Here is a 14,681-nt window from a genome sequence, read left to right on the forward strand (position 1 = left end):
GTGCTGAAACGCTGCGGGGCGCTGAGCGAGCAGGGGCTGTGGGAGAACAGGGACTGTGCAGAGGAACACCACTTCATCTGCAATTAGAGCTGAAGCCGCCAGGGGTTTGTTCTGATGTGTGGTAAATAATCAATTAGATGCCTTTAGTGACAACATTAATGATTAATATCATCGTATCTGTTTCTCGTCATAATTGACATTTAAAAGGGTGAAAATTGTTGATTTCCTCAAACAAAATGTCATTTGTACATGTGTGACTTCAAGCAAAATTCTTAAGAAGAGTTCAATAATTTAAGAAAACAAACATTTTATTTCAGGGTTATTTTTAGGGTTTCTTTAAAGTTTTTCAACATAGAATATTAATATTAATATTGAGATATCAAACAAGCAAGAATAAAACAGTGAAGAAGAAAATGTTATGATATTGTTAATATTTACAAGCCAAACAATGAATAAACATGCAGAAAAAAGATCTCCAGAAGCATCTCAGGCCTCATTAAAGTTAAGGATTTCTGAATGAAAAAGCTTTACAAATCATATATTTTTCTTTGGTCCATCTGAATGGTTCAACATCATCCTAATTCACTATTTGTCAACTTCAAAAGTTATTTTGGAAAATGAAATGTGACTCAGTTTAAACCAAAAAAAGTCAAGTAAAGTTTGATATTGAAGTAAAGTTTGCGGGCCGGAGGTCCTCTGGCCTGCTGTGCATCCCAAAAGCTGGAACCCAGACCCATGGTGGGGCGGCCTGTGGAACAGCCTGAACCTCAGGACCGCAGAGCCTGTTGAACACACCTTTTTAATCAGGCTTTTAACTGACCTTTTACAGTCCTCTTATTTTCATCATTATCTATGTGATTTTATTCTATTTTATTACAAACTTTTAATTACTTAACTTTCACTCTTATTTTATAATCTTAGCTTACTTATTTTGTATTAACTTTGTACCATTAGTTGTGTAACTCCAGTGTTTCCTGGGGGGGGGGGGGGGGAATCCGGTCCACTGTGTGTGGGTTCTCTGGTCCCGACTGGCCTGGGGGGGCTCCCCACCTTGCTGTGGGGGTTCCATTGATCTGGTGGGGTTGGGCGCTGGAACCCCAGCAGTCATGACCTTTGACCTCTCCCGGTGTGGGCGGCCCCACTGGTGGCGTTTCCCATGATGCTCAGTGCCATGCCATGTCTCCTCTTTTAAATGAAACATACTGGGAGTGTGTATTTGTATGTGTGTGTTTGCGTGCATACGACCCTGATTGCTGGTGTGGTTTTGTTTTTAGTGACTGATTTTACCGTTTAGTACTTTGCGTTGTTTTGGGTTTTTTTTTTTTTTATGAATATGAAAAGTGCTCTTCAAATAAAGATCGATTGATCTCATTTTTTTTTAAGCGATGAGGATTTATTTTGTTGTTTTCAGTGAAGAAATGTACACATCCAGTCTGAACATAAGTGATATTTTCACCACAGGTCTGCCTCACACTTCATGTAACACTGAGCTTTATTCCAGAGGAATCAGAGACAAAAACTGTGCAATATTTTTCCCTTAACAACAAAAAGTCAAATAGGTTTTCAGGAAAAAAAAAAAAAAGAGGAAACTTTATTGACCTTAAAACCAGGCAGGCACGGCGTCTGTCTGAGCAAACACAGGCACGGAGTCAAGTATTTACAGCAACAATGACCACAGAAGTAAATGAACAATGTGACGGCACCTGTGGGAGGGTTCTGGGTTTAACACACATCAAACACCGAGGCTTCACCTTCACTCACACTCCACCTCACTTTCAGTCCGGAGAGACAGTGAACGCCTCGTCAGGTACATTTAATAAAGATTTGAAGTGTGAGGGTGTGCGATGTCCCCTCACAGCGTCAGCGAACGCCCCGTCACTCCAGTTCTGTCTCCTCTTTCATTTGGCTTTTTTTTTTCTTGAGAAATATCCACACTGATATTTTCAATAATAAATAATATTTATAAAAACAGATACACTCCACAGGCAACAGGACAATTTGGCCTTTTTTTTTTTCTGTCCAGAGTTTTTCTGCATTCAGTCAAATATTTACAAAGCCGGGTGGAGTCAGCCGGAGGAAACAGACGCATCCTGACCTGGACTCTGTAAACTCATTAAACACATCTCCGCAATGATTAAGCAATGCTTCAGCAAGCTGTTAACTCTGGGAATAAGTGTTTCAGCACAGGAACATCTGGAATACTGGAGAGACTTCAACCAATTAACAGAATAAAAAAAAAAAACACCACCGTGAGGAAATGCTGGGGTGATCTGAAGAAGGATCACTTGTCCAGTGTTTGTCCCTCCACAGTATTGAATTGGCATTCTTCATCTTTTTTTTTTTTGCTGATCTGCAGAAAACCCTAAATCTATGATCCACATCTCTACTTGTAACCAGGAACTCCATGGGGTACCTTAAATAATTAAGAGTTAAGTATTACACAAACTCATCAAATCCTGAATTAGTTTCCGCTACAGACGTGGCTACTGTTATTCATTTAAAAATAAAATAAAAAATAAAAATCAGAAGCATAGCTTCAAAAGAATGGCAACAGAGCCTTGGTTTTCTTTCCACGATAAGTCTGTGCAAATCCTTCTGATTGTCTCAGCCCTCAACAAAAAAACACCTGGTTATTTATTATCAATAACCAGTGAGTCGGAAACATTGCTCAATCACATGTAGGTTCCACACACGTGGCAGAATTCGGAGCTCCTCGCAGTGTTTCCGGAAACTCATCAGTCTGCTCGCCGAGGCAGATTTTATTCTCTAACCACCGTGCTGAAGGCTGCTTTACTACTGATCTCATTTTTTCAGGCCAGAGCTTCAAAAACGACGAGAAGAAATGTTCGAATTGACAGCAGGGAGTGTCACGACAGTCAGACTGACACAGGCAGGAGTCGGGTGGAACGTCACAACCTCGAACTTACCTACAGACACCGACAGGCACATTTTCACAAACATTTAAATAACAGCAAACACGCAGAAAGCATCCTTCCTTTTTTTTTTATCCTCTCTCTCCATCCACCTGTTTTCTCAGCCCGGCATCCTGGCGGTTCATTGTCTATAAAGGCTCCTCGGCTCTATTCTCCTCATCCAGTGAAAAAATATATTACTATCTCGAAATCTCTTCCCCTGTTCGTGGCTCCACGTGGCTGCTCTTCATGACTTGAGGCCCATTCGAGCCATCAGCTGTTCATAGACAGTCCAGGCCATGGCGGCCATCAGGGTGCGTCGCAGAGATCTGGGCACCGCTCCGCGGAAGAAGCCGCCCACGCCGTGCACCTGAGGCAGAGGACAGAACGGTCTCAAGACACGTTACGCTGAGATCTGCAGGGGCGGCGAACACCTGGATGAACTGATTCCAGCTCACAGAGACTTCACCGAAATCAGCACAACTGACCGTGTAGATGTAGCGAACGGCCTCCGCGGTGCCGCAGTGCGACGGCCTGACTTGAATGTGCGTCTTCACCACGTCCGCCGGCTGCGTGGCCAGCGACGCCATGACGCCCGCCACCACCCCGCAGCCGAAGTTCACCAGAGGGGCGTAGGCCGCCGCCGTCACCTCTGAGGGAGAAACCAAACATTGGGCTCAGGAATGACTGAAAATCAACAGGCGGGACGAGCCGCCGCTCCTGCGCTCACCGTGCGGCAGCACTCTCTTGGCCTGGCTGTAAAACATGACGTAGATCCCGGAGAAGGGAGCGTCCCGGAGCAACGTGGCAGTCAGCCCGGAATACAGAGCCCGGACCCCCTCCGTCTCGTAAACGCTCCTCAGAGCTCCGGCCACGCTCACGTAGTTGAAGCGACCACTCTGGAAAACGACATGACCCATGTTTGTTCACATGCTACGTCCAGGACCAAACATAAACCGGGGGTGGTAACTTCCTCATGACCGTCAGACATTCACCTCAAAGCGCGTCTTGATGACGGTGAAGGGCAGCATGGTGACGCCGGCCACGGCCCGGGCGCCGGCTCCCAGCAGGACGGCCTCGCCGGCGTTCGGCGCCCGGTCCAGGAAGAAGTGCTGCTTCAGGGAGTAGAAGGTGCTGAAGTAGATCCCCACCCCGGGGATGCAACGCACAAAGGACTGCAGGAAGAAAGAACAGAGCTCAGGATTTCTCAAGAAGAAGAGTTTTTTTTTTTTTTTCTTTAAATGCTTAAAAATGTGATTTACTTTTCTGTGAGTGAGCACAGGCTGCCTTCACTCATTGTTATTTGTATTTGTGTTGTGATGGATGAAACTCCGACTGGACTGCTGATGTGTGTGTTTTTTTTTGGGTAAAAACATGGAGGAAATGTTAATGTGAGCTGAAAGTGTCAGGAGAACTGCGCTGCAGGACAAACGCTGCCGCTAACAACTGCTGACACGCAAACAAGCAAATGACGAGCGTCGTGACTGCGAAGATTTTCAGACACGTCGACAACAATAAAGAAGCTCCGTCACTTACAGGTGAAACTCCTTTCCACAGGCTGAAGAAGTTCTCTGTACGGACCACGTTGACGAACACGGTGAACATCCCCACCTTGGGAGCACTGCAGCGAGAGAGGCGGGTGTTGTTGTTTCATGGACACATTCTGATTTCCAAACACACAAAACTGAGCGGCCGGAAAGCATTTTGTCCCTGTGCTGAACGACTGCATCCGCACGGAATCATCCTCCGCATCTCCGCACTAAAACAAAACCTCCGCGTGTGAGAGGGGGCAACAAATCTCCACTTTTAGACGTTAACGTTTCCTCTTCCTGCTCTCAGTGGCGGTAATTACAAGCCGGCAGCCTGACACCATGATTAGATGGTGCTGCTGTGACTAATTGTGCTATATGGGTCAGAACGACAGACTGAGGCGGGCTCTGCCAGCAAATTCTGTCCTGCTATGCTCCGTGTGTGTTGGAGTCAGACAGATGGAAAAAGGGCAGCTAAAGAAAGACAACACCAGAGGCAGGCTGATGGTAAACATGAGAAATGCTTGACACACACAAACACACACAGTGACACTTGACACGTTTCAGTGAGATGATAAAGGATGCGCTCACACTCATCCGCTTGGGTCTGATTAAATGATTTCTTCAGTGACTGCTGCATTCCGGCAGTCCATCTATAAACCTGACTTTTGCCTTTTCTGGTTTAGCTGAACGCAGATCTAACAACGTGACGGTCTTCAGTAGCGCTGCGGGGGACGTCCGTCCATTCATGTCAACAACAGAACCGTTTTAGATGCTGTTTTGATGCCTTTTCACATTTTGGAAATTGCTGACTGGCTGGGAAAATCCATGAAAATAATCCAACGTGTGATGAAGTTCTGAAGCCCACTGCAGCGCCGCAGTGCACATTCTGTTTACGCCAACATTAAACGTGCGAGCTGAAAGCAGTCCACATTAAACGATCTCTCCTTCTTCTGTTGTTTTTTTGACATGCTGTGTCTGGTTTTCAGCGCATCTCTGCTCTGAGGCTGTGGTCACACCGGTTCATTCCAGAACAAGCGAGAAGGTCACATGACGCTTCAGTGGCTCTTTCAGCATCAGACAGCAGAGCTGATGAGTTAATCAGATTCAACTCCTCACTGTCGAACAACCGTAAATGTGTGAATTAAAGCAGAGTTCACTTGAGAAAAAAGCAGTGAGATAAAGAACATTATCGTTAAAAATAATCATAAAAGCAACACCAGAAATATCTGAAACGGAGTCACAGAAGAACATACATATCTACACCAATTTTTCACCTTTCGTCTATTGTTTCACATTATTTGTAGAGATATGTGACGTTAACTTACAGTGATTAGTTCTATTTGTACTTCTCAAAATGTATATTTACAGCTAATTCCTGAATTATTCGTTTCCACTACAAACACTGAAATACACAGTTGTTGGTTTTGGTGAATATGAAGACAGTTTTCTTAGATTCTCACACACACGGCACTTAAGTTATATTATTTTCATGCTCATAGAGCTGCTCTTTGAGGATTCTTGGTCTGCTTGTTGGTTTGGTGAATATCTGGATTCAAACCGCCATTTTCAGCCTTGAACTTTCAGGCGTTTCATTGAAGCGGTGATGCTCCTGAATAAAGTATATTTACTGTTTAAAATACAAAGAGTGGGAAAATGCAACAGTGTTTGTGTCATTTCCTCCAATTCTCATGAGGGGGAGCCAAAAACTCCTCCATGTATGTTTTAACAGTGGCGTTCGCATGTTTACACTGGTGAAACGTGTGTGTGCGTGGGTGTGTGTGTGTGTGTGTGTACCCTGGTTTAGCGTTGTTCTGCAGCGTCTGCAGCCGTGTCTTCACCAGATCCAGAGGCTGGAAGAGCAGCGTGGAGCAGGTGCCACTGAGGGAGCCGCACATGAAGGCTTTGAGAGCCGGGTGAGCCTGAGGAAGACGGCAGGGAGCGAGGCGCGAGACGCGAGACGAGAGGAGGGACGACAGGGGACGAGGAGTCAAAGGATGAGGGAGAAGCAGCACCAGGAGGAAGGAAATGGTGGATGGAGAGAGGGAAGGGGTTTAAATTGAAGACAGAGGATGAGAGAAAACATGAGGATTAGTCACGGTGTGAGAAAAAAAAATGACATGGAGTGTGTGTCAGTAAACATCTTCCTTCTGCTCGCCTCGTGTTGAATATCAAGACAACAACATAATGAAATCAGAACACAGATCTTTATGTCAGATAAATAAAATAAACCAGAGCTAAAAATGCTTCGGTGACATTTCAGTTTAGAAAAACAAAAAGCCTGCAGCACCGAGCAGAGGACGGGGCCCTCCACGGTGGAGATGATGGAGATGCACACAGACAGGTCACACACACACACACACACACACACACACTGACAGGGGCTGCTGGGTAGAATTACACTGAGGCTGACCATTATGTGTGCCTACATGCCTCATGGTCAAACAGACCGGACCACACACACACACACATACACACAACACACACACACACACAAAAAAGAAAATTCACATTAAGCAATAAACGCAAGAAACAAACAAACAGCCTGTTGGAGACACTCAGCAATATGCTGAAGTGTCCAGACTCACGTGACACCGTAACACACACACCACGCAGAAACACACGGCGCTCCTACCTTCCCCAGGCTACCCGGGGTTCGGCTCCGAGAGTCCTGTTTCTCCTGCATTCTGCCCCCTTTCACCTCCCGCTCTCTGTGGCGCTGCTGCCGCTACAAATGGCATATTATGAAATAAACCTCCATCTCTCTCTCAAACCTACCCTTCCTCCCCTCTCTCTCTCTCGCTGGCTCGCTCGCTCTCCCACCAGGCTACAATGGCTTTCTCCTTCTTTTGGTCCTCCCTCCACCCCCTCCCCGGTTTCACAGCCAAAGCAGAAGCTTAATCCAGCCCGCGTTTCTCTCTGAGCTTCTATCTTTATCTTTCAGCGACACACTCGCACATCTGTACTCGGCTCTCGCCTCCTCTGTAAAGCTCACCGTTAATATGCATCTTTGTCAAATGGCATGAGTCATGAGGTGTGTGTATGTCTGCGTGCGTGTGTGCCTACTTTATATGTGGGTCACAGAGAATGTATGTTTAAGAGGGGCTATTTTCACGAGTTATTCAACACAGAAATCCGCACGCAGTCGCCTCGTATTTTAAGGTGGGGAAAAAACAAAAATGGAAACCAGTAACATTCCTAACATCTGGATCCAAACAGAAGATATGTCTGGAAAATCTGAGGATACACTCGTATTTATGCTTTACCTGAGGCAACAAGATAACCGTTTTTGTGCGAACAATCATACGTGATTAGCATGATCTCTGTGTGGAGTTTGCATGCTAATCCTGTGTGCCGTTATTTCATGGATACTCTAGCTTAAGCTCACATTCCAAAAACTATGCACTTGAGGTGATTTGTCGTCTTTAAATGTGAATTTTAGTATTTGTCTCTGCCTTTACTCTAAGATGTATAAACTGATGCAGAAGTCAGATGGAATTCTCGCATCAATAGATACATTTAACAGACAATTATGAAGATTTTGGGGTAGTTTGAAGAAAGCTCTGATGTTTTTTAGAAGCTGGCGATATCAATGTTTAACCCAGACAATGGAACACTCAGTAAATCCTGAATAGAGGATCGATGTGTCAGCGTATTCACATGCAGGACGAGAGGGATGTAAAGAAGTGAAGAGAGGCCCAAGCATCCAGACCTCTGTAAGTCACAACAGGAACTTTGAACTCAAACACAGGCCAGCGCACGGAGATAAGTTGGGTGTGATGGGAGCTCTTTAGTTTCAGAGAGTTTATCAGTCCAGCAGCAGAGTTTTGACAGGATGGAGGCGTGGATCATCATTTCTAACAGCCGCTGTGTCGACACGGAGCAGTTCATTAAAGGACAGAAGCATGTCAATGAATGAGTGGAGGAGAGGCTTGAAGGGCATCTTCTGTTCAAACATTTATTAAGTTTGATCCCAGACAGCTGTCAACAGTCTGGACTGTAAGAAGTGAAATTAGTGGAATTGTTGGATTAATTGCCTGCATGGTCTACTTATTTTCATCCAGTATGCAAGGGAGTGTTTTTCTGATGACCAAGCGTTATCTGAACTCACCGCTAACTCCATCTTTGAGCTGGATGCAGGGTCGGAGGAGTCCAGTTTCTCCTCTGCTGCCGCTGCCGTTTCAGAGCCGGTTAAGTTCAGCCAAGTGAACTTTAAAAAAAAAAAAAAAAAAAAAATCACAGAAAAACCAAGAATGATTTTAAGAATCACATTTCTGAGCAAGGTCTCTGGAAGGAGGATAATGAAGTTAGCCTCTCATTCGACAGTTCAGGGGAAAAGCTTTCCAGCTTTCAACAATAGATTTAACTTTAATCTCCATCAGTGGCTCATTTATATTATTCCCTGAATCATCGTCCAGCTCTCATGCTGCACGCTACATGTGAGGTCTACAAGTAATTTTTGCTTAAATGTCAGACTGATCATTGCCACATAGTAAGATATTATCACGAATCCTGTAGGAATCAGACATTTTTCATCTGCAGTTTTTTTTCCCCATTCTAAGAACAAATACTTTTATTTCCTAGGTCATGGAAATGATCGTTTGTATCGCATCTTACTGAACTCCCTGTTAATACTTCTTTACAATTTCATGACATGTCATTTTGAACTCACCACTTAATCTAAAAAGACAATTTTAAGTGTTTACATTTAAGTGGAAATCCATTCAGCTGTAGGTACGTAGGTTTTGGATGTAATGAAATAGTTTGTTTCTCAACCAATTTATGTTAAACATGGGTACTTTACACATATTAAATCAAGCTGGGAAAAGGTATAACCCTGATCCCAAAATATTCAGCCCTGATTCAGCCCTTCCTAAACCCCAACCAAATTTCAAAATCCACTACTCTCAAAATTTTTACCCCCCCCCCCCCCCCAACGTTAAAACTCTTGAGATGCAGATCAAATACCAATTCTCACATCTGTCACATATCTGTCATCATCATCAGTTCACTGAATTTAATTTCCATTCCTTTTGAAATAAGACATGCTTAGTAATACAACCCTAATATCCAGAATAAATATAATGGATTCTACTAGAAGAAAGCAAATGGAACTGCATGTTCTAACGGAAGTTAATCTTATTGCATTAAAACACAATTGATGGTTTCCCATGTAAACTGTCGAACTACAAGCTGACTTCAGCATGCTAAGTTAGCTGTCAGAGTGAAGTTACATCAGCCTGTTGGAGAGAATCTAACATAGACTCGTTACTCTGTTCTTGGTCACAGTGCAATATTTAGAGACGAGCGACTGATCAACACAGCCGTCTCTGTAAATCGGGAGAAATTCGTTCAGCTCTGACAGCTGTCAAACTTGACTGGCTACAAGCTAAGAGGCTAACGCAGCAGTGGAAGTGGTCTTACCCGATGCTGAAGCGCGTCAGGGGCTGCTGGAGGTGAGCCTCACCTCTACCGGCTCCACACAGGCCGTAGTCATTATTTCCCTTCAGACAGAAGAGGTGAATGCCGGAAAACACCACAGAACCTTCTACCAACGCTAGCTAGCATAAGCTACTTGCTAGCCAGCGCACTTGGGCAACTTATAAAACTTCACGTGGCCGCGCATTTAAAATATTACGCAGCAACGGGGTTCGCGTCCCGGTCTGAATTCGGTCCGTTTCTTCCAGGAAGGTGTGTTTCATGTGGAGGAAAAAGGTCTCCGGACGAGGCTGTCGCTGTTCGCCGGTGTTGTGTCTGTTAGCTGCCTTCTGCTAGCTCAGTTCACCTCCAGGACAGCGGCGTGTGCACGCGCGAAAACACATCACGTGCACGTGAGTGTGTGTGAGTGCTTTAAAGGGACACTTGCAGAGAGGTAGAGCATGTAAGCCCTGCAGTTCTGTTATTGGCCTCAGAGTGGCGCTGTCACCCCGCATAAACGCTGTCGGTTATGGAAGGCTGAATTCATGAAATAATAAACGGTTCAGGATTCTGGAAAGTTTATGAATTTCCTCCAGATAATAATGATCTAATCTATATGAAATGAAGGAAAATCACATAAAAAAAGGAGGATGCATTCTTTATATTGTGTAATATTCAAATACCTTTTATTCATGTTTCAGCTTCTGTCTCTACTCCTCCTGTTTCCATGCATTTTCCCACTTAAGCTATTTTGCTATTTAAAACATACATTGGACAAGAAACTTGTTGACCTCTGCTTGTTGCTTAAAACTCAATTTGCTGGAGTGCAATTTTGAGCCAGAGCTGTGATGAGATTTCCACATCAAAAGAAAGGAACAACAAGTAAGAGGGACTATTTGGATGGTGAGCATTTTGGTGATAAAAAGGAGTTTGATAAAACTAATGTGACTTTTTTGGCTTTTAAATTTTCTTCACTTGACAGGATGAACAAAAAAGTTTGAGCTTGACTCCACCCCGACACCACGGTGCTTAGGCGCCATCTGGTGGCAAAACATTGGTATTACAGCCATACGCAGCAGCGACTGATAGGTTTGAGAAACTGACTTGAAAGAATATTCCTGACAATAAATGGAGTAAAAGTTGGGTTCTCCGAGAAATGAGCAAATTGATAACCTGAATAAACCGGACAACTGTGTCAGGCAGGACGAATCCTCCAACAAACAAAACATATGGTAACCCATGAGAAAAAAAAGGGCGATTTTCTAGGAGAGTGGTTGATCCACTCCACCCAGACCTGTCGCCAGACATTCGTCTCAGGGGGGCGCATATCAAGTGTATGGGGGGGCACAAATGTGCATTCAGCGGGGGCGGGGGGTCCGCATGTAGCGCCGGAGCAAGGATGGTGCAGTGTGTGCTCGTGCTAATATATTTTGGGGGATTTAGTTTGAGGGGGCACAACATTTATTTGAGGGGGGCCAGGCCCCCTCTTGTCCCTGTGTAGACCCGGCCCTGGGTCACTGTATCATGCTGTTGGAATAGCTAACCCACCATTGTGGTGCAGAGTATCAGTAGTTAACCCTTTCAAAATGTTTTCAAGGCGCTGTCCATGGTGCTGAAATAGCCAAATCACGGATTTGGTAATAATTAATTGTCAGTCTTGATTCATTGATGAATTCCAATTTGCTGTCCGTGGTGCTGATATAGCCAACTGACTGTTGTGGTAAAGGTTAATTTTAAGTCACTGTTTACAGATAAATCCAAGGCACTGTCCATGGTGCTAAAATAGCTAATCCACTGTTGTGGTGCAGAATGTTAATGGGTCACTCTTTCATGATGACTCCAAGGCACTGTCCATGGTGGTGAAATAGCCAATGCACCGTTTTGGTTAGGATCAAAAGGGGATCTCTATCATTGAGGAATTCCAATTCGCTGTCCATGGTCCTGACATAGCCAGTTGAGTGTTGTGGTAAAGATTAATATTAAGTCTCTGTTTACAGATAAATCCAAGGCGCTGTCCATGGTGCTGAAACAGCCAATCCACTATTGTGATGCAGAATATCAGTAGTTCACTCTTACATGATCATTCCAAGGCTCTGTCCATGGTACTGAATAGGGCTGCCACAATTAGTCGATTAATCACTATTATGTTGACTATTAAAATCATCGACGACTAATTTAATAGTTGACTAGTCATCGTTTTTTTTTTTTAATCTTTGTTTATGTCTGAAAACTGCTGCGGCACCTTCCACTGCCGCGTCTGCCTTTCTGTATTTGACACACATGCGCCGTCGTGTCAGTCGACGACACCAGACTAGTGTCATGGCTACCCGGCAGCAGCGGAGCTCAGAGTGTGGGAGCTTTACAAGAAAACATCAGAGAAAAGTGTGCAATGCACTGTCTGCAGGACAGAACCTGCCTTCCACGGCAGCACAACTGCGATGCATGAGCACCTGGAACAGAAGACGTCGTGGCTCGTGACAAAGATGAAGATTGAGCGTCGTCTCGTTAAGCTAATAATATTAGCATAGAGGGCTAACTTGCTATTTACTCATAGCTGTCAACGTTACCTTTGGCGGTGACGATTTGATTCATTACCTGCCTTTAGCACACATATTTCGTGTTTTCTGTAACGTTTTAACAGTGATGTGTTTTAATAAGAAGTGATGTCATGCCAATGTTTTCTAATGTTATGTTTCAGAGCCTCCACCCCATCGGAGTGGATTCTCTCTGCAGCAGAACATCTGCTCCCAAAAGAGAGCAAGCCTGTCTCCAACACATATAGAAATGCTGACTTTAGTTTAGTTTAGTTTAGTTTAGTTTAGTTTAGTTGTTTCTTTCGTTTAAAACAAAAAACAAAAAAGATGAAAATACATCAATGTCAGTCTAGACACCAAACAAACAAAAGAAAAGGAGCAGAAAGAAGAACAATCTTATTATATCTGCCCCTTTACATACATTATTTGAACTAATACAAATTAACAATACTAAAAAACCAATTTTTACCAAATCTAATTTTTTTCACCCGCAACAACTTAGTTTTCATTTTTATATTTTTCCAATGTGGAATTTTTTATCTGTTTCTTAAATGTCATAATTGTTTTACACTCTTTGATTTCCTGTTTCAGAGCATTCCATAAGTTCACTCCTTTTACCACAGTGGTTCTTTCTTTTATTTTGGTTCTGAATCTGGGTTTTTTGAACACGTCTATTCCTTTAAGATTGTATATACTAGTTCTTATTTCAAATATATTCTGAAAATTTACAGGCAATAAATTCGACTTTGCCTTATACATTATTTTTAGGATGCTTAAATCAACAATTTCAGGAAATTTCAAAACTTTCAGTTTAATAAATAATGGATTAGACGGCTCTCGATAATGACTATTTGTAATTAGTCTTATAGCCCTTTTTTGTAGTGTGAATATTGTCTGTAAATAAGTTTTACATGTCGTTTTACTTTATGAACAAGAGCCTTGTGTAGTTTGGGATTATGTAGAGTCAGAGTGTAATAAAGTTGTATACAGTTGAGCACCGAACACAAAATGCACTTTTGTTTTATTTGAGTCGGTGAGACGAAAACTTTAATAGTAGTACTACCGTAGTTACAGGTGTCTACCTCATTGTTGCTATGCTTGATGCCAAACACAAATTAAGAAAAAAAAATTAACATGAAGGATTTATTTTTGTGTTTTTTAGGCAAGTGCCTTTTCCTTATTTTACTCAAGCATTTGCACTTTATGGTACACAGTTAAACAAGTGTTTGTTGCATATTTCAATAAAGGTTTAATGAACTGTCATCTGAATTGTCTTTATTTTTAGCTAGTATATACCTTGAACACTTAAAGCTGAAATCTAATTATGGTTATATAAGAGCAGCTTCATGGTGGTGCAATAAACTATGTTCTACATTTGATTTATATATGATGCGATTAGTCCACTAATCGAAAAAATAATCAGTGATTAGTGGACTACCAAAATAATCATTTGTGGCAGCCCTAGTACTGAAATAGCCAATCCAACATTGTGGTGCAGAGTATCAGTTTGTTGGTAAAAATCCAAGACGCTGTCCATGGTGCTGAAATAGCTAATCCACCGTTGTGGTGCAGAAAATCAGTGGCCCGCTCTTTCATGATTACTGCAAGGCACTGTCCATGGTGCTGAAATACCAAAACCTAGCGTTTTGGTAAAGATTAACAGTGGGTCTCTATTCGTTGATGAGTTCCAATTTGCTGTCCATGCTGCTGAGATAGCCAACTGACTGTTGTGATGAAGTTTAACAATGGGTCGCTGTTTACCAATATATCCAAGACGCTGTCCATGGTGCTGAAATAGCCAATCCACCATTGATGTGCAGAGTAGGAGTTGGTTACCGCAGACCCGTCACCAGACATTCGTCTCAGGGGGTGCATATCAAGTGTATGGGGGGCACAAATGTGCGTTCAGTGGGGCCCGGGAGGGGGGGGGGGGGGGGGGGGGGGGGGGGGGCGCATGTAGCGTCGGAACGAGGATGGTACGGTGCGTGCTCTTGCTAATATATTTTGGGGGATTTAGTTTGAGGGGGCACAGCATTTATTTGAGGGGGCCAGGCCCCCTCTTGCCCCTGTGTAGACCCGGCCCTGGCTTCACCTTGATGTAAACAAAATGACTATTAATAAGCCTTAAATCCACAGTGACAATGAAATGTGCTACAATGGACCTTCCAAATTGAAAGCCTTCTTGAAACCAAAATGTGTTTAATATTAATTGCATTCAAACACAATATACAATTACACATGTAATATACCAATAACAAAATTTGCCATCATTAGATTCTAAACCACAC

The 14,681-nt window shown here is 43.4% G+C and overlaps 1 protein-coding gene across 2 annotated transcripts; it reads right to left on the reverse strand.

The window, feature by feature from the left end:
* Window positions 1-1,860: 1,860 nt before the first annotated feature.
* On the reverse strand, window positions 1,861-10,248 carry LOC115389530 (mitochondrial glycine transporter B-like). Of its 2 annotated transcripts, XM_030092928.1 has the most exons (9): window positions 9,866-10,248; window positions 8,553-8,651; window positions 7,077-7,169; window positions 6,239-6,363; window positions 4,449-4,533; window positions 3,908-4,087; window positions 3,643-3,811; window positions 3,401-3,564; window positions 1,861-3,282 (listed from the first exon to the last, which is right to left on the reverse strand). In XM_030092928.1, exons 2-9 carry the CDS (start codon window positions 8,562-8,564, stop codon window positions 3,160-3,162), a joined length of 951 nt encoding a protein of 316 aa, XP_029948788.1. In that variant the 5' UTR covers window positions 8,565-8,651; window positions 9,866-10,248; the 3' UTR covers window positions 1,861-3,159. The 2 variants fall into 2 exon arrangements, with proteins under 2 accessions (XP_029948788.1, XP_029948790.1); XM_030092930.1 differs by lacking the exon at window positions 7,077-7,169.
* Between the last annotated feature and the right edge of the window lie 4,433 nt (window positions 10,249-14,681).

The sequence above is a fragment of the Salarias fasciatus genome, chromosome 6 (genome assembly GCF_902148845.1).
Source record: "Salarias fasciatus chromosome 6, fSalaFa1.1, whole genome shotgun sequence".
In the NCBI taxonomy this organism is placed as follows: domain Eukaryota; kingdom Metazoa; phylum Chordata; class Actinopteri; order Blenniiformes; family Blenniidae; genus Salarias; species Salarias fasciatus.